At 35.5% G+C, this 21421-nt stretch overlaps 1 protein-coding gene across 1 annotated transcript in view; it reads left to right on the forward strand.

Moving 5' to 3' along the window:
- The window catches only part of STK3 (serine/threonine kinase 3), a 291291-nt gene that overhangs the window by 128821 nt on the left and 141049 nt on the right, over positions 1-21421 (forward strand). The window contains 1 exon segment of the mRNA XM_047088960.1: positions 17133-17270. Coding sequence (XP_046944916.1) covers positions 17133-17270 — 138 coding nt within the window.

The following is a 21421-nucleotide window of genomic DNA, read 5'->3' on the forward strand; positions in this document are numbered from 1 at the left end:
ATTTAGGAATTTGGTTCATGGTGAATTCCACATTAGGAAAGTTTATGTAATCTAGGGTTGCTCATAGATATATTGTATTTTGGGGTGTGTGGATAACAATACAGAGTTGACTTAACGGATACAAAGTGAATGAGTAAACATTTTGGCCTATTTTGTTTTCATCTTTATGCTCCAGGTCACTTAAAATTGCATTTCTTTAGAATAGGAAGCACTTATGTTGAGGAAATTTCTGATAGTGTATATTCTGTTGTCAAGGGTGGTAACAAGATAGAAACTTCACAGATAGGTTGTGGGATATAAATTTCTTTTTTATTGTCCTTCCTTTCTCATGCTTTTCTAAGTAGGTTAGATTGGGCTTTTGGATCTTCTTCAGTTGGACTGGATGGGCCCCACTCCACTAACCCATACATGGGGCACACATTTCTTCTCTACCAACTAAGCATGCATCACTTGGCTCAGCTCTTCCCTTGGGGTGGGCTTGGTCCCTTGGTTGCCTTTTGAATTCTGTGCTAGAAATGGTGCCATTGTTCCTTCCTCCTTAATCATCAGCTAACCTCTGCAGGTTATGGCCTCTGCTGATTCTCTGCAGAGAATATCGACTTTGTTAAGAGAAACTTTATTATCAGGGGATTTGTCATTACTGAATTATTTTATGCATATTTTTTTCTGTACTAGTGTAGATATTGAATATAATATAGTGTCCAAAGTTGGACATACATTACTGAACACCACAGAGATGGAATATACTCTTTGATCTATAGTTGATGGCTACTTTTTAATTTGAGATAGTGATAGTCTCTTTTTTTCATTTTACCTATTGTTTAAAGAAGTCACCTTTACTCACCAAGTGCCTTCTATTCCCATTCTATTTCAGTAATGACTTGATTGATTGTGTCACCTGTGCAGTAGTTGAAAATGGATATGAGTACACAATTTCAGGACCTCCCTGCTTCCTTGTAGATCATTTGGCCGTATGTAAGTGATTTAACAGTCATGCAGTCAGGATTTTCAGAGTAAATAATTTCCATCTCCGTTACTGTATCTTTCTATTCATGAACACTTGCAGGAACATAATATTCTCCAGTTAAATTTATACAAGTTAAAAAACAGCTAAAAATAAATAACAAATTTTTAAAAAATCAGGCTAATTTAAACATTTGGAGATTGATATTTTTGTGATAATGATGAGTGGTTTTTAAATTAAAATTCAGGCAATTAATAAAGGGTAAATGTAGTGAAGAATTAATTAATGCAGTTTTTTGTAGGAGCTCATTCTGATTTCAAATTATGATTTTTTGTGAAGTTTAATTTATATTACAACCTTTGAAAGATTTTTTTATTTTTTAAGCAAGGTATACATTAGTGAGCAGAGTTTACAAGGAATGGTAAACCATCTCTCTTTACACAATAGACTATAAAAAAATGTTGAGTGCCAGCTCCTGATGAGGTATTAAGAAAATTATTGTTTCTTTAGTTACGAATATTTGTTCCTGTTACCCAGTTTGTCATGTGTCTAATTACATGGTGGTGTAGGTTGATTATAGACTACAATACTGATGTTGAAAGTTCATAGCCATAGAGCGTCTTTTTTTGTGTGTGTCAGCTAACTCAGCAGTGTTATTTACTCATTTATAACTGTGATAAGTAAAAAAAAAAAAAAACAATTGAAATAAAGGAATCAGATGTTTTTAGACAATATGCACATTCCCCCTTAGTAGCTCCAAAACAAGACATTTGAGTTTCAGGAAGGGAGAACCGGTATTGTGCTGCACTGCTGTCCTCACTTCCACCGGAGTATGCATTTAAATTAGAATTTCCAAATGTGAGAAATCTGAAAGGAATGAAAAATGCTAGTCCTTAATGTTAGCGTATGGTTGGTGTTAGCCAAAATGAAGTTCAGGCCATGATGTTCTGTAGCCACTGTATGACCTACCCAAAGGCAATCAGAATGCACTTCTTTCTTTCTTTCTTTCTTCTTTTCTTTTTTTCTCTTTTTTAAAACTAATTGGCCCATGTTTAGTTTACTGAATGTCATCTGGACTCAGTAAAAAGCAAGTGACCTGCATTGAATTAGTGTAATTGTAATACAAACAGAATATCGCATAGTTTTGGTCTTATACAGGAAAGGAGAAAGTTGGAAAGATTTTTCTGTTTGATAAATAGAAACTGAAGATATGGGGATCCAGACCTGGTTCATACTTGATTTTACCTTTCATGTCTTTTTGTGAGATCAGTATTTGGACTTTTAGGCATTTTCCTCCTATAAAAGAATACTGGTTTTCCCTTTGAAACTTACTATGAAGGAATTTTTTTTGATTTTTTTTAAATCTTACAAATGGAAGTATATTAAGTCATGGATCTAACTCCTCTTTAATCTTAAGAAAGTTAGCATTGTCCAAAACGGAAGTTCTTTTTTTGCACAACTACGATTGTCAGGAACTTGGCATGTTATTTTACCTTTATCATGACTAATATTTGCAAGGCCCCTTCAAATGCCAGTTTACTAGTTTTTTGTAGGTTTTTATATTTATTACATTCTGTTTCAGAGAGGCAATAGCTACATTTGCCAAAAGAACAAAGAGCCAAAGAATTTAAATGTCATTTTTAATAATATGTTTAAAATTTTAACTACATGACTTTGATCTTATAATTAAATCACTTAATTTGATTTTGAAAGTGTCATTTTAAAATGTAGTTATTTGGCATTCTGAGAGTTATATTTTGCATAACTTATACCCTTGTATTAGGACACTGTGAAGGTAAGGGTCAATAGCTATCTATAGGTTAGATCTTCCTATTTTAATCGAAGAGAACCTTGTCCTTTTTGTCTTTAACGTTTATTTATGGAAATATTTATGTGATTTTTTTTTCTTTTAATGTATGGCTTCCCCACTATATTGCATGTCTCAGGGAACCGGCACTAGGTTTTCCTTTTTTTAATCTCATGTTTCTCATTGCCTAACACAATGCCTGGCATATAAAAGGTAGTAAATATTAGTTAAATAATGTAAAAATGAATAAGGAAATTACTGAGATTAATATTTACAAAAATCTATAATCTAAACAATACTCAAGTACTAAGAAATCTGACAGTTGTTGGTATAGCTTAATTGCAGTGGTAGAATCCTGACTTTTCTCCTCGCTAGTTTTATCACCTAGGGCAAATTTGTTTTCTCCATATCTCATTTTTTTCCATCTATAAATGAGGATAATTATAGTCATTATCCTGAGTTGTTATGAGGATTAAGTAAAATAGTTCATGTAAAACCCTTGGGAGATACCCCACAATGTTGATTGATAATATCATTGTTGTTCTCTTATTATTTTAGAGGTACTTTGGAATCATGAAAGGAATGTATGGCTTTATTGAGAGAGTCATATTAGGGAACCTTTCAAAGAATAGGAAATGTTCCATAATCACACTGAAAGATGAGTAATTACATGATAGCTCATGGGTAAAGAGATCTATCTCTTAGCCATGCCAAGAAGACTGTAGTTTGTTTTGCAAGTAATAGGGAAAGATTGGTTTGAAGTATGAGTTGATGTGCAGATTTACATTTTAGAAAGGCTGTTTTGCTAGCAGTATGCTAGCACCAGAGGTACATAAAGACACAAAGACACCAGAGGTACATAAAGTTGGCAGTCAGAGTATTGTGATCATAAAAGGATATGTTAATTTTGTATTTTTTTGAATAAAAATTGATTAAAAGTCTAAGTAACTATGCAGATAATAGTAATGGTCATCATATTTGCTATTATTAATAATAATTGCAGATACTACTTATTGTCTGCCATCTGCCAGGTGTTTTTACATTCATGTTACTTAACTTTTATATAGAGTTACTATAATAAGGTAGTAATTCTCAAAGTGTGGTCCCTAGAGCAATAGCATTAATATCTTCTGAACATTTGTTAGAAATACAGATTCTTGGGTCCTTTATCAGGCGTATTGAATCTGGAACTCTTTGGTAGGGTTCAGCAGTCTGCATTTTAGTAAGCCCTCCAAGGAATTCTGATGCATGGTCAAATTTAAGAACCACTGATACACACACACACACATACACACACACACACACATACATATCCATATATACATACATACATAAGAGAAAACTGTATTTTGTGATGTTTTTAATAATATACTGTTATTTCTCTAGGTTTTTAAAATTTAATATATTAAGTGCAGTTTAGCAAGTTTTTGATCAGTAAACCCAGTTTTCTTCTATTCTAAAATCAGAAATATTTCCTGATGGAAAATATGTTGCCTTCAGATTAATTTCATGAACCAAAAGTATTTGTTTGTAGAGGCAGTATAACTTGTTGGTTAAGAACATTGGCTTTGGGCTACAGTGTCTGGGTTCATTTTCCAGTGCTGTCCTTTATTTGCTGAGTATTCAAGGGCAAGTTATTTAACCTCCCTATGCCTCAGTTTTCTGATGTATGAAATGGAATAATAATCCTTCATTGAGTTTTGGTGAGGACTAAGAGAAATAATTTTTGTGAAGCCACTTAGTACATTGCCATGCACACTGTCTATATAGAGTAGATATAATATTAACAACAGTATTACTATATATAATATGTAAATGTATCAAAATTTACCCAACAGAATTGTTTAAAAAATAGTGCTAAATAGCCTAAGCTTGCAGGATATTCATTATTAAAAAAATTAATTTGCTTAAGTGGTCATTTAAGTGCCTGAACTGTTAAGGGCTTGTTTCTGTCTTTCCTGGTTTTAGTAGAAGGGCATGCTCCTTCCACTCTTGGCTTCCCTCTTTCACCCATCACTCATCTCCTTTCTGTTACAGAACTTTACAGGCTCAGGTTCTTCTCATTTTAAGGAAGAAACAAATTTTCTTTGGGCTCATACTATTCTCAGTTTGCTGCTCTGTCTCACTCCTTCCTATCAGAGCCACATATGAAAACCCATGCTGCCTCAGTTTCCTCACTTCCCTGCCATTGACCCCTGAACAGACTTTGGCTGTTTTCCCCCCACAATTCTACTAAAATTGTTCACAAACTTTTACTTCTATTTGGCATTGGTAGCCATTTTCTCTTCCTTAAATCTCTTTCCTCTTTTGATTTCTAGAGTATCTCCATCTCCTGGCTTTTTTTTCCCCGTCTCGAGCTCTAGACTCATTTCTAAAAACCTACTTAGATCATCTTTTCTATACTGTCAAGAGATGCTTCAAATCCAATATCTCCAAATCTCTTTTTACTGTTTTCTCATCAGCCTGGTTTTAGCATTGTATTTTCTATCTTGGTTAATGGCACTCCCATCAAATCAGTTTTCACGTTGAAAATCTGGAGAGTGTACTTCATCTGTCCAGTCTCCCACCATTGGTCAATCACCAAGGCCTGTTGATGCTGCCTTCTAATTTTTCTGTGATTCCTTTCCTTACTATTTAGCTCCTCCTATTTAGCCATGAAGCTAATTCAAGTTCTCATTATTCACCAATTTCCGCCCATATTACTTCCTTAATATGTCTTGAATATATCCCCTTCTTTCCATCTCTATTTTTTTCATTTCAGACCTCATAATTTTTCTTCTGGATTTCTATTATAGTCTCCTAGTGTTTGGTTTCACCCCCCTTTTCAAAGTGTTCTTCGTGATACTGCTAGATTGATCATTCCCAAATGAAACACAGATCATATTACTCCCTTACTTAAAATTCTCCCATTAAAAAGCAGTTTCTTTCATTTGACTCTAGGTTAGGAGCCAAACTCCTAAGGGTGTTATACAAAGCCTTGGGCTCTGCCTACATCTTTATTTACATGATATCTACTTTCCTTTAGCCATACTATTATTTTCAGATATTTTAAATTCTTACTGCTGCTCTCTACTCAGTGTTACTTCTCTTTACCTGTATTTTCTCCCATTTCTCTTCTACAGTCTAACCTGGGAACCCTTCCTCTGAGCTTCCTTCCTTTGCACCCTGTATACCCTCAAATCATAGAATTTATCACACTCTATTGTATTTTGTCTGACTTTTTCACCAGATTATAAATTTATTGAGAGCAGCATGGGTAACTTTTATCTTGTGACTTCATTGTCTACCTAGAATACATGCTTTGTGACATAGGAGGTAATAAAATAAATGCTTAATGTATATATATAAAAAGTGGAAGTACATAATTTTTATTTGCATTTTTTGATAACTAGGAAGTTTGAGGTGGACATGTATATATTGTATATCACTAAATCTGAATAAACTTTGAGAGGAAAGAAGAGAATTATCTCTCTCTTATCAGCTTGAGTGCTACCATGTGTTCAGACCTGGGTGAGACACTGCATGAATGAAATCAAAAGAGGGAGGGACTGGTGTTATAATTTGCTTTTTCTTTGACAACGTGTTTCTTTAAATAATCCATTTATATTCATAATTCATCATATTACATTTTTAGCCGAATTTAGTTTTTGGGAAACAAAATACAAATCCTTTAGGTTAGTGTCTAAAATGCTAATTTTGAACTTTACTGAGTATAGTATGGCACTAGTCCAACACAATCTGTTAAAAATTTTCCTCTGGGTCAGATCTAAGTTGAGAAGAATGAGGTAACTTTAATGTGAACCCAGATTGTACTTCAGTCTTTCTCTCCAGTGAGTTGCCAAATTCACAATTCCATTTGTATCTGGAATTGGGGAAGCTGAGTTTAATATGGATTTTTGCCAATGATAGCAAATCTTGGCAAGATAGTCTTGTTCTCTGTGCTTAATTATATAGTTTTATTATAAAGTCTTTCACATGTTTATTTGGAGGTACCTCTCATATATACTTTATTCTTTTGGTAGTTAATCATTTATTGTCAAGTCTTCCTTCTTAGAAGGCCAGCTTACATTTTTATACATTACCATTAGCTCTCTAGTTCTGTCTCTTTGCTAGATTTGTAGACTTTAAAGCTGTGCAGGTGTCTTAGGGGTCATTACGTCTAAATCCTGCTTTTTGGAAATAAAAAAAATCTCAGTGAAGCTGAGAGAGACTGAGTTTGTTACATATTAATTCATCTCATTTATTGACTGCCTGCTCTGACACTGTTTTAGGCATTGGAATATAGCAGTGAATGAAACAAAGTTCCAGCTTTTCAAGTGTTTATGTTGTAGTGGACAGAGACAAATTCTTCTCAAAAACTGTAACATATAGTCATATACAGGTGCTGCTCTACAAGAAGAATAAAACAAGATAAGAGGGATACAGAATGACAGGGGTGTTTGTGATACTATATATATGATGGTCAAGATAGGGCTGATAAGGTGACCTTTAGTAGAGACCTAAAGGAGGTTAGTAAATGGGACATGCAGATTTATGGTGAGAGTGTTCTAGCCAGAGGAAATTGATGTGGCAGTATGTTTGGTGTTTAAGGAAAGAGGTGGAGGTTTATATGTCTGGAATTGGCCAGGAAAGGGAGAGAAGTAGGAGATGAGGTCAGAGAGGTGGCAGAGGACCAGATCACATAGATCACATATGTGAATTGTGTCTCAGTTAAGCTGTTATATAATAACTAGTGAATTAAGTTGGATGGGCTTTAAAAATAATAAAATGGCACTGCTGTTACTTCTATTTTATGGTGAAGACCTAAGGTTTGAGCCTAAGCCATATAGCCATTCAGGGGTAGAACTGCTACTGTTGTTTTTCAAATTTTTTTTTTTTTTTTTTAGTTCTTAGTGTCCTTCAGTAAGGACTTTCCTTTGGGATGGAGTTGAGGTAAATCAGCATGTTCAAATAACCATATTTAACTGGAAGTCTTTATATCAACACTTCCAATATAAATTTCGGTTTTACTTTGCAGAAGTGACTATGCCTGATACTGTGGGGATACAAAACTTGAGGCACTGTATCTATGCTTTTAAGCAGTTTCCATGTTATCCAGGGCATTTAGAATGAGTTTATAACTAACCAGAGTACTGGTTAAAATATGGGAGGTACTGAAATGGAGGCACATGGAGTGATAATACTTGCCTTATATTATATGTCCTAGAACGGTGTTCTCAGTGTTGACTACACATTAGAATTGCTTGGGAGACCAAAAAAAAAAGAAAAAGAAAAAAAAATACTGTTACTGGTCCTTACTTCAGGTCAAGTAAATTTGAATCTTTTATGGGTGGAGCTAACCTCTCAATGTTCTGAACTTCTTTTGACATGACTCAGTTGGTCGTTGGTTCCTTTCTCTAAGGGCCAGTAAGATGTTTCAGGCTCACCTTGTAATTTCCCTGCCCCATGCACGAAACAGGTTACTTTCCCTCACAGACCCCATGGTGACACTTCAGACCCCACATCCTGAACATACTGTTCTCTTTTCTATGACTCATTAACTCATTCTTTAGCATTCAGCTTAAGTCTCATTTTTTTTTTTAAACCTCAGTTTGGACCAAGTCATAATGCCCAGTGTTCACATATATTTTTGTACTTACACTATTTTATTGAAATGATCTGGTGTGCATTCTCTATCCCATTAAATTCTAAGCTTCTTGAAGAAATTCCTTTTTTTTTTTTTAAGAAATTCTTATATTGCAGGTATGGATACATTTTATGTGCTCAAAGCAGTTGGTTGAACTGGTCACACATAGGAATTCTAATTTGGGAGTTTGGAAAGAGAGTAGGCTGAGAAAGTTGCTTAACTTTGGCTCTTATTCACTTCTGATTTCTTCTTTAGCCATATTTTATGAATACTTTTGCATTGTATTAAAGGGACATGATATTTCAACCTCAAGAGATGGAAGCCATGAAAGGTGTTGGAATTTAAATTATGTTTGTGTGCAGTGGTTATAGAAGCGGATTGCAGTTGGCTATAAATTCAGCAGTGGTTCTAAATGAAGCCTTGGATCAATTGAATGTACAAGTGGTTTTTTTTTAAATTATTTTTTTTTCATGTTTATTCCTTTTTGAGAGGGAGAGAGATAGAGCATGAGTTGGGTAGGGACAGAGAGAGGGAGACACAGAATCTGAAGCAGGCCGCAGGCTCCGTGCTGTCAGCACAGAGCCCAACACGGAGCTGGAACTCACAGACCATAAGATCATGACCTGAGCCTAAGTTGTACGCTTGACCGAGTGAGCACCCAGGTGCCCCTCAAATACAGTTTTTAAAAGTTTAATATATATAGTGAGTAGCCTTGAGAATAAAAAATGTAAAAAGAGTCTTTTGCACTCTTGTAGACAGTTGCTGTTGTGAATTGATATTTTGAATTTTTGAGATTCTGTACCATCTTTCAGTCTTTATTGCTACATTTTAGTGACATTGCCACATGTCATTACTGAAGGTAATCATTCAGAACAACAGACTGTTGTTTTATTTTCTCATTTTCACTTAAAAAACAAAACAAAATATTTCATTGTGATTTTGTGATTCACCATTTGTTATTTTTTTATTTTTTTTATTTTTTTAAATTTTCACAGTTTATTTATTCACCATTTGTTATTTTTATAGCAATAAGTTTCTCCATTTTATTGATACTTAGCAGTTTACTTATCCATTTCTTAATTGTTTGGTATTTTTTGTTTGCAGTTTTCCACCGTTACAGAAAGTGAATTCTAACCATCTTTATACAAATAGCTTTCCATTTTCTTTTTTGGAGACTGCATATACATTAGGGGGCTCTTATGGTAGAATTATCTGTGGCAGAAATTTAATAGAAATCTGGAGGTGGTGTGAAGTAGCCAAGGAGCCAGGTACACCTGAGTTCCAGTGTTGACTAGCTGTGTGACCTTGAATAAGGTAGTTTACTCTTGCGGGTCCCCTTGGTAAGGTGGGGTTAATTTTTGTGCATTTGCAATGTGGTCGGTGCTGCTGCATGTATTTTACGTGTATTAACCCATGCAAGCTTCAGACCGGCTCTGTAAGGTAGGTACGATTATTCCCATTTTTAATATGTGAAAATAGGCATAGAAAAGTAAAACAGGTCATGTAGCTGCTTATGGTGGTAGTGCTGTTCGACCCAGTGCTATCTAGGGCTGGCTCAGACTTCTAGAGCCAGTTCTCTTAGTCACTGTGTACCGCCAGGACATCAGCTGCATCCCTTCCCTTAATTTGGTACCTCGGCAGGCAAAATGGCCCTTATTGGACAGATTAATGAGTATTGAAGTTCCTGCAGTTGGAGTTGGAGTGAATTGTGAGGTCAGGCTCACAATACTTTAACCCTGTGCTTACTGTAGAAACTGCACCCTGATAGCAAGGTTCACTCTGGGTTTTAGTATTCTCTGTCTGCTTCAAAATTGCATTTGAGGGAGTGGTAATAAAAATGTAGATTTGTACTTTTGTGTTCACATCTAATAACCATTTTGTTATCCTTCTCCTTCCCCCCCCACCCCCCCACCCCCCCGCCTTGCATCTCCTTTCTTAATACTACTTGGCTAGTGAGGCTTTAACTCCTTGATTGCTAGGCAGTTAGAGTGCTAGAGTCTTTTAGACCCAAAAAGGACCCTGAAAAACATGTAGTGCAATGTCATCACTTAAATGAAAAAACTGAAGCTGCACGATCAGCCAGAGGACGATTGAGAGCTCAAGCCTGTTTTTCTGACCCAGATCCAGTGTTGGCTTCATTTTGTTGTGTTGTTTGCCATCTTATTTGTGTAGTCTTTTAAAAATTATTATTCCTATATATCATTTTTAGAAGCTATATATTTTTATTTGACTTAGTAGCTTCCTGCCTATGGAGTATGTTTGCCAGCAAGAAAAATAAACAGCTGTGTTTATTTAGTTCTTTGAAGTTTTATAAAATGCTTTCTCATTCCTTATCTCATTTATTTGTTATGAAGATAACCTTTTGCTCATATACCTGAGGTTCTTGAATAGTGGCACAGATTCCTTTGTTATTCCGGCATGTCCTTGCTTCTGTATATTCACAAACCCAGCTACCTTAGCTTCAGGCATATGTGTTGACTCACTCCACTGAGATTGCAGAGTGCAGGCATTGTGCTTGCTCAGCTCCAGCTCTTTCCACGTGTGGGTGCTCCTGGAGTCTAAGGCATGAAATTCCAAGCATGGAGTGAATTATTTGTTTTGAGGCACTTACATTTTTTGGCTTCTTTAGACTATTTGTGATCAGGAAAGTTCTTTTTAAAACGTAATCAGAGGTTCAGGGGCACCTGGGTGGCTCAGTTGGTTGAGCGTCTGAGTTTGGCTCAGGTCGTGATCTCACAGTTCGTAGGTTCTAGCCCTGTATCAGGCTCTGCGCTGAGAACTCAGAGCTTGGAGCCTGCTGAGGATTCTGTGTCTCCCTCTCTGTCTGCCCCTCCCATGCTCGTGCCTTCTGGCTGTCTCAAAAATGAATAAACGTTAAAAATAAATTTTAAAAAACTCAACCAGAGGTTCAATATGTAGTTAAGCAACACACTGTGTAGCAACAAATACAAGGAAAATCATATTGTTTATTGTACTAACATTCTTCAATCAAAATGGTGTTAGAGATAAGATAAATTATATGGCTGTAAAGTGTGTCCATGCGATTTGGTTGGTGGCAAGGGAGGGAGTGAATTGTTAGTCTAAGGCTAGCCACTGATTGCTAAAACTTTCTACAGCAGGGGCCTATTACCTAATTAGCTCATACAAAACCTAGGGATTCTTAAGAAGATCCTTTATGATTCATGATTAGGTTAAATTAGTTGAACAAAGTTAAGCCTGTGAGAAAATCTGCCCATTTGTTATTGATTATCTAACCTAAAAAAATAGAAATAAAAGGTATAGTGGTTTTCCTGGAGCCTTTCAGAGTCTCTGCTTTTGGTAGACCATATAATGAGACTTACTTGTTTGAACTATATGCAGTTCAGTGCTTGTTTGAGACTAGAATGTGAACCTTTTAGGATTGCTTTATGATAGTACTGGGTAAATAAGAGTTAGGGTTCAGTTTTTTTTATCCTTGAGTTTCTAATAGCTACTGCTGAGGTGAGCCTTATATGTTAAGATTATCAGAAGATAAGACTGCAACTTATTGACTCAAAGTTCAAAGGAGAGCATTAGCTACAAGAACATAAATCACTGAGTTGTTATCCATCAGTTTGTAACAAGTGCAGATGAACAACATTTATCTAGACAATCTAGTATCATTTACCTGCAGTTTGAGGTCAGTATATAAGGGCTTATGTGGGTGCTTTGAACTGTTTTGCAGAGATGAGAGTTCAAATTTATTTTTATTCTTTAATTGAAGTAGCAGGTGGTTTTGTGTGCCCTTTCCCGCAGCTGATATTAACCCCATTTTGCCCATCCTTGAAGCCAGATTAGGTTCCGTTTCAGCTATGGAGCTGAGATGAATTAGGTTATTTACAGAAGAACTTTATTTTCCAGCACTCCATTGTTTGCTATTTGTTTCACGTGTTAATCCCCCCCCCCACAAGCTGACTGTGAGCTCTGTGGCTTTGAGATATGTGTTTTATTTTAAAATCTGTAATAGCAGGGCTCACAAAGTTAAATACTTGAAAGAACCATCAGGTAAAGTAGATAATTGAGCCAGACTAAATGGGGCCCATGTACAAGGGAGAACGTACATCCTGGGTGAAATCAGCCTGATTCCAGCAGATTCTTACCTTTTGGGAGTGTGAACTTGATAGTGACTGAACAAAATATGCCCACTAATGTTATTTGGCCTTTGGCCTATCAGTCTGCAACTTCATTTAGAACGTAGTTTTGAACACACAGAAAGTACTTGATAAATGTCATTTGACGTGCTTATTGTGTCATAAAACTGGCTGTACTGCTTTTGAAAGGACTGTGTTAGATGTAAATATGTGTGATATGATGTGAGATGTGTAAGAATATTCTCTTCTATGAAAGGATTTTCCCCTTTTGAAAGAAGATGAATAGACTAATAAAAGAGATTAACTCTTACCCTAGAATCAACAGACTTGGATATTGAATCTTCACTGCTTTGTCCATGGAAAGTCCTTTGGATCACTTTCCGAGTTAGAAGCCGGTGATAACGCACTGTAGCAACTTGCTGCATATTCTAAGGGCTTTCAAAAAAATGATGTAGTGAATTGTTAGAATACCTGAGTGCCTTGCAATTAAGGTATTGTTTTTTTTAATTTCTTGAATTCTAGAGTAATCTTTCATTCTTCCTTTTTTTCCACCCCTCCCACACAATGTTGGCAAGATATATTCTTGGTTCCTCTTTTGTAGTATCTCCTCTACCTCATTTCTTCCATTTCATTTCCGTAGAAACCACCCTCGTTTGAACTCTTTATTATTCGTGTTGGGCCATCTGTACTAGCCCCTAACTGCCTTTTCTATTCCATATTTAGAGTGTCTCCAGGGGTTTTGTTCTTGTTTAATCTACTTCTTGGGTCATAAACAACCTAATCAAGAACAAATACACACACACACACACACACACACACACACACATTTCTTTTCAGTTGTGTACTTTCTTGCTGACCAAACTCCATATTCTCCATTTCCCTTCTAATCTTCTTATTTCCTATACCTTACTAAGCAGTCAGTTGTTCTCTGCTCCTCCTGATGGCCTGTTTCTACTCTCCTGCTTATCCTTACACTGTTTCTACTAAGGGGAATGACCTCTGTTCCAAATGCCTTGTTATCATTTATTTTATTATTATACTGTTATTTAATTCTTTTATTGTTTGTGCTTTCATTGACAGACTAGGTTAGAAGCTTCTTAAGGGTAGTGACTTAAGGGTAGGGTATTTCCTGCTGCTTCTTTGAGCTCCATTTAATGCTTAACACCGTGCTTCATCTGCAGTAGGCACTTAAATATTTCTGAACTTGATTATTACTTAATGTTTTCCTTCATCCATATTTTTTCTTTGTGGTAAGATATACACAGCATAAAATTAACCATTTAGAAAAAAAAAATTTTTAATGTTTATTTATTTTTGAGAGAGAGAGAGAGAGTGAGTACAAGCAGGGGAGGGGCAGAAAGAGTGAGGGAAACACAGAATCCGAAGCAGGCTCCAGGCTCGGAGCTGTCTGCGCAGAGCCTGACGTAGGGCTCGAAACCATGAGTCGTGAGATCATGACCTAAGCCAAAGTCAGATACTCAGCCAACTGAGCCACTCAGGCACCCCCAAAATTTTCTTTTTAAGGTGAAATAATATTCCATTGTATGTGTGTATACAGTGTAAACACTATGTTTTCTTTATCCGTTCATCTGTCAGTGCACAATTGGGTCACTTCCATCTTTTGGCCACAGTGAATAATGAGTCTATGAATATGGGTATACAAATATCTCTTCGATGCCTTTACTTCTTTTGGGTACATGCCCAGAAGTAGAATTAGGGGATCATATGGTAACTTTATGTTTGATTTTTCAAGGAATCGCCATACTGTTTTTCAAGCAGCTGCACCATTTTTACATCTCTACCAGCAGGGCATGAGGATTCCAGCTGCTCCACATCCTTGCCACCACTTGTTATTTTCTGATTTTTTTTCTTTAATAAAAGCCATGCTAATGAATGTGAGACATATCTCATTGTGGTTTTGATTTACATTTCTGTAACGATTAGTTATGTTGCGTACCTTTTCATGTACTTACTGGCCATTTGTATGTTCTTTTAAGAAATACCTACTCGAGTTCTTTCTCCGTCTTTTGAGTTGGGTTGTTGGTTGTTGAGTTGTAGGAGTTCTTTATACATCCTAGATATTAAACCTCTACCACACATAGGACTTGCAAATATTTTCTCCCATTTCGGTTGCCTTTTCATCTTATCGATAGTGTCCTTTGATGCACAAGTTTTAAATTTTGATGAAGTCCAGTTACCTATTTTTTTTCTTTTGTTGCCTAGATTTTGGGGGTCACACCCAAGACATTATTGCCAAATCCAATGTCTTGAAGCTTTCCCCCAACGTTTTCCTCTAAGTTTTATAGTTTTAACTCTTATTGTTATGGTCACTGGTCCATTTTCAGTTAATTTTTGTATATGGTACAACATAAGAATCCAAATTCATTTTTGTTGCACCATTTATTGAAAAGACTGTATTTTCTCCACTTAATGATCTTTCCCTCATTCATTTTTCATTGAATGACCTTCACCTTTATCGATGGTCACATTTGTGATTGTAGTAAGTTTTAAGGTCATTTCTGCCACTGCCTTATCGTAAAGGCTTAAAACTTGCTTATGCTTTCTTCTCCGCTTGGAAGAGGAGGGCCTGTGAAGACAAATACGTTGAAAACATCATCAATTGTCATTTCTCTGTTCTCTTACTAGCTGCTTGTTTAGATTCAGTAACCCTCTTTGCTTTGTACTTCACCTTCTGCTTCTTGAAATATAGTAGAAGCATTAGAATACTTTGCTAATCTTTTAAATAAAGGCCTTTTGTGGGTCTAAAATTTTGGTTTTAAGTCACTTAGCCTCTCTGGCCTTTTGATTCCTTTTCTGTTAAATCGTTGAGCTAAATGATCTGTCATATATCTTTTATTATGGAAATTCTATGATTTTAAGATACTTGTGAATGACTTTGAACAGTTCATAACTCCAGTGGAGAGTGGAACAGTTTTATTATAGCAACAAAATACATTAAAACTGGTATCCCCAAGAATATATTATCTTTGTTACTTTTTCTACAGCTGTGGTTTCTCCATATATGAACAGAAGTTTTAAACATAATTTGATTACTTTCAGTGGTAAAAAAAAAAAAAAACTGGTTTCTGAGTATTGCTGTGGTTTGTAGTATTGCCATTTTTATTTTCTTTATGCAGTAAGGAAATTTGTTTATACATGAAGAGAGAAGACCACCAAAGCCAGGCAAAAAACTGAGAATAGAACAGAGACAAACACCTCCCTTCTAGAAAGTCCAAGAATTCTGCAGCCCAGAAGGGAGTTTTTTGGATGTTTCACCCTAACTACATCTTTGAGGGGCACATGTTTGTATGTTGCATATGCATATATTAAGATTGCCAAAAGCCATTTTTTCCTCATCTCACCTGTTGTGTTGACTGTATAATTATATAAATTTACTTGTTAAACTACAGTTAGTTATAGTTGAATTCATTTTACTTTGTAAAATTTTTGTCATGGCTGTGTTTGCCTCTTGTTTATTAATAACATTATGTGAAAATGAAAATGGTAATAGCAGGGGCTCTTAGGTGGCTCGGTCAGTTAAATGTCCAACTTCGGCTCAGGTCATGATCTCACGGTTTGTGGGTTTGAGCCCCGCATTGGACTCTATGCTGACAGCTCAGAGCCTGAATCCTGCTTTGGATTTTGTGTCTCATTCTCTCTCTGCCTCTCCCCAACTTGTGCTCCGTCTCTCTCTGTCTCTCAAAAATAAATAATGTAAAAAAAAATTAAAATAAAATGGTAATAGTGTTTATTGAGTGCTCGATACATTTGTTTTAACTTTATTGTATTTTCATTTTTATATCTTTTCAAAGAAAATGATGTTGTAGTGATAGTATTTTATCAGGAACTATTATAGATGCTCCAAGAGAGAAGTAATTTCATTACATACAGTGATTTCCTAAGAACATTAAGAATTAATTCTCTTGGTTGAGAAAGGATGACTGGACAGCTAGGAGGACAAGGATGGCAGGAAGGCTTTTTAAAACTTTTGAATTTGAACTTGCTGAATGTATTTAATTAGTTCTAAGTTATTAATACTAAATTATATCATTAATAACAAATTTAAGTGGTATATTACCTTTAATACTTTTCATTTGGAATCCTGATTCATGTAGTTAGAAAAGGAAATAAAAGTTTCCTTGGCTCTATTAGTATTATTTCTAATCATGGTAGATTTTATTTATACTTATATATTCTGGATTGCAGAAACAAATTGGACTGCTGCTATCCATTTTGAGCAGGAATACTTATATGAAACTGAAATGGGAAGTAAATCTGGCATGCAATAGCAAAATTAGGGAATATATCTGTTTAATTAGAGAATGTTCCTAATTTGGTAAAAGGGTTAGAATTGCAGTCTTTTTTGGAGACTGATTAAAAATAATAGATAAAATAAAGAATGATGTGCTCAATGAGCTGCAATTCAAATAGAGGAAATTTAATGGGAAATGATTACATTAGTAGCAGATGGACTTGCTTCCTGAATTGCAATCTTACTGGAAATCCTAGAACAGCTTAAATTTGTTTTTCAGATTTAGGGTCTGATAGAAAGATAGAGAGATTTGTTTTTTTGGTGTGCTCTTGTGATTCTTACTTAATTTCTTTTGGCGATTTCATTTTTGCTAGGCTATTTTTATGATTCCCACAAATCCACCACCAACATTCAGGAAGCCAGAACTTTGGTCTGATGATTTCACCGATTTTGTTAAAAAGTGCCTCGTGAAGAATCCTGAGCAGAGAGCTACTGCCACACAACTGTTACAGGTCAGTGCTTATGCCTGAAAGGGAAAGATATTTTCTTCATACCTTGTAGCGTTCTCACATTGACCAGAATTGCTGTGGCTTTTATTAACCGATTTTTCAAGATGTAAACCTCTGAGGAAATATGGATTGACAAAGACACACACGCCATTCTTCGCCTACCTGTTCTCTGTGTCTTGGTTTTCCTTTTCTGTTTTCCAAATTCAGTCTTCTGTCTTTTCCCCTTTTTCTATCTTTGTTGTTGTCAATTCTTCCCTCCAAAGTTGTTTAAAACAAAACTTCTAAAAGGTTCTCAATGCAGAAATGAGTTATTTTCTCCACTGTTAGTATTTTTTTGTGCTTTTTTCCCCTGCTGTATTAGTCCTTGGCCCAGCATTTCTTTCTTCACTTTTTGATATACCATAAGGTATATAAATACGAGATCCCTGAGCTCCTTGAAAAGACCTTATGTTGTGTATATATATTGATTACATGATTACCTAAATACTTTCAGTACCCACCCCCAACTACAAGCAGACTCTTTATCCAGAGTGTCAGGAGGTTTTATTTTTTATCTGTGTTGGCATTTATTGCGATTAGAAATAACTTAATACTTTTGATAAGCATCTGTGTCTTTATTTTCCCAACAGAATTGGCTTAGACCTCTAAGCTAATAATCAATTGATATTTGGAAAATAATTCTTGATATTTGGAAAGGAATTCTTTTTTGACCAAGCAGTCACACTTCTAGAAATTCGTTCTACAGAAAATGTTAACCATTGCTGACATAACTTATGTGTAGAAGTATTCATAGTACATTGTAATGACAGAAGATCAGAAACAACATAAATATCTGCCAACAGTTGGAAGCAATCTAAGGTCCACTGAGAGGAGTAATTGGCAGAGTATACACACCTACACATACATATATGTATATATCATTGTAATTTATTATAATATATTACTATAAACATTATAATATTCAATCCTATATACCCACTGATATGTCCTATTAATATATAATCAGTAATATCATATAATAATCATATGTTTAATTATAATGTCTTTCATTTATAAATCGTGTGTGTGTGTGTGTGTGTGTGTGTGTGTGCATGCATGCACCAGTGCTTGCAGTGGAGTAGATCTGGAAAAATAATCAAGAAACTGACCTCCAGAGTAGGTAACAGTATGGCTAAGAAGCAGGAGTGGGATAGAGACATACATTTTGCTGAATGCTCTTTTTGAGCCTTTTGAGTTCTGTGTTATATGCAAATATTGCCTTTCAAGAATTAATTAAAACTTTTATTTTGAGATATTGTCAGCATTACAGAGGAATTTTGAGCACATAAACCAGGGGCCAGTTGGTATTGTTATCATGTTGAGTATCCAAATTATTCAGCCCCAAGGAAGACCAGAAAGAAGGAGGGGGGAAGCAAAACAAAAAGTGGGACAGAGAGCACAAAAAATGATGGTTAAAATAAATCCAAATATATCTGGTAACTGATATTTTGGATAACATAACCAGTATTTCTTTGTAGTCTTTCTTCCATAATCTTTTCTAATCTTAAGAAAAGATATTCTGGTTTTTGTTTGTTTTTTTCCACTTTGAGTATTTAGGATAGAAAAGCAGTTGAGAAATACTCTAGTATAATTCCCTTATTTTGTGGATGAAGGTCTTGAAGCCCCAAAAGGTTAAACGACTCACTGAAGATCACACAGTGAAAGTGACTGTTGTGGGTTTATTCCATTTGTCCCCCAGCTCCACTCTTTTTCCACTCTTTTCTGCCCAAAAAGTTGGCCTAGATGGGCTACATTAACAAGCTCTGCTACCGTCTAGCCTCTAGTTGGGTTTGGCTTAACCATCCTTCTTTATAACAAGAACTGTATAGTGCATATGAGCCAATATTTGCTTTCTTGATTTTTTTTTTCCTATTGTGCTATTGTTAACCATTCAAGGCCCTTTGTTATAATGTGCCCTTGCTTGTCTAGCCTTGTAACTGCCCTTTGCTACCTCTCTTTTTCTCCTCTATAAATTTTGAAATAATGGACTTGTAGTTTATTATACAGACCATGCTCTTTCAATCCTCTGTACCTTTTTTCACACTGTTTCCCCCAACCCTCCTGGTTAAAAACCCCCTTCACCAAAAGTTTCCTTCTTACTCTTCTCTAATTATTTCTAATTCAAATTAGGTACTCCTCCAGGAAGCCTTCCTGTCTCATCCTTGTTAAGGCTAGTTGTCATTCCTCAGTGTTCCCAAAAGTGCATATCATTTACTGGTATCCAGTACTTAATACATGTATATCAGATAGAATAATTATCGTGAGTCTCATTAGTCTCATTTGAGTCTTATTTGCTAGATGCCTGGAATCCATTCTGTCTTTTAAAGGAGTTTTGCATATGTCTTACATATTACGAGTTGAATTATAACTCTCAGAGGACAGTCTTATTACCAAGTTTTAGTGGACACATCTACAGCCTACATGTACAGATTATACCATGTTGATTTCTAGACCCTGATAAACAGTTTTTAAGAAATTCATGCTGAATTTTTTATAGTGTTTTTTTCTCCAGGGCACAATATAAATAATTGTGTAAGCTTAAAAGAATCATAGACTGAAAGGATCCTTTGAAATTATTAGTGAAATCCTAGTAGTTTTTAAAAGATGAGGAGATTGAAACCCCAAAGATATTAAAGGACAGGGTTCAAGTTCAGCCTAGTGGCACTAAAGTTCCAGATCTCAAGATGGTCCTTGTATCTGCTGGTGGGCAGCCTAGAACCTGAAGTCAGCTCCTGCCCCAGGATGTATTTCTGTGAGACTGTGAGGTTGACTGAGATCTGCCATTATTTGAATTGACCCCTGAGCTTGGCTAGAACAGATGATGTCATGGGTTACTCTGTGAACTCCCATGGAACGTGACTTATTCTTCCATTTCACCAGTTCAGCTGAGGAGTAGAACTTTACCTTGCTGTCCCTCCCATTTATAATAGTCAAAATATTTTCTCTTTATACATAGAGATCTGTGTCAAACAGTGGTAAAATATTTGCTTTAACCTTTAAACAATTGAGAAAACTCAAGAGAATAAGGGTAATCTGTTGTATTTACCCTATTTTTGCTCTTTCCATTGTTCTTTCTCCTAATGTTTCACAGTCCCTTCTTTTATTACTTCCTTTGTGTCTAGAGGACTTCCTGTAAGCCATTCTTTTAAGGTAGGTCTGCAGTAAGAAATTCTCTTAGTTTTCCTTCATATGAGAATATATGGATTTCCTTTTCTTTCCTGCAGGATATTTTCACTAGCTATAGAATTCTTGGTTGACAGGTGTTTTTTTTTTTTTTTTTTCCTTTCAGCACTTGAAAAATATTGTGCCATTTCCTCTGATATCACAGTTTCTTATGAGCACTCTACTGTTTCTTTGTTGGATTGTTTTACCCCTTGCTGTTTTCAAGATTTTTTTTCTTTGTCCTAATTTTCACAGGTCTAATTATGTGTCTAGGTATGAATTTCTTTGGGTTTATCCTGTTGGGGGTTTGTTTACCTTCTTAAATCTGTAGGTTTTTATCTCTTACTAGTTTAGGAAAGTTTTTGGTCATTATTTTTTCTAATGTTTTTTCAGTCCTACCCTCTTTCTCTTCTCTTTATTATGACTCCATTGATACAAATGTTAGACATTTTGTTTTAGTCTTACAGATCCCTGAGATTCTGTTCATTTTTATGCTAGTCTGTTTTCTTTCTGTTGTTCACATTGTGTACTTTCCACTGTTTTATATTACAATTCACTGATTCATCCCTCTGTCCTCATCTGCTGATGAGCCCATTCATTGAGTTTATTGTCATTACTGTATTTTTCAATTCTAACTTTTTCATTTGTTTCTCTTTTATATCTTCTATTTCTTTCTGGAGACTTTCCAATTTTTCATTTGTTTACAAGCATGTTTGTAATTACTTGTTGAAGCATTTTTGTGATGACTGCCTTAAAATCCTTGTTACGTAATTCTGACAGCCGTGTCATCTTGATGTTGCTGTCTGTTGACTGTCTTTTCCCATTTTAGTTGAGATTTTCCTGCTTGTTGGTATGGTGAGTGTTTTTCATTTGGAACTGGGACATTTTGGGTATTATGGTGAGAGTGTAGATCTTATTTAAATTTTCTAACAGGTGTCCTCTGATGCTGCTTC

Source organism: Lynx rufus, unplaced genomic scaffold (assembly GCF_022079265.1).
Source record: "Lynx rufus isolate CCGP_SWC_20201006 ecotype Redwood Valley unplaced genomic scaffold, mLynRuf1.p SCAF_26, whole genome shotgun sequence".
Classification (NCBI taxonomy): Eukaryota; Metazoa; Chordata; class Mammalia; order Carnivora; family Felidae; genus Lynx; species Lynx rufus.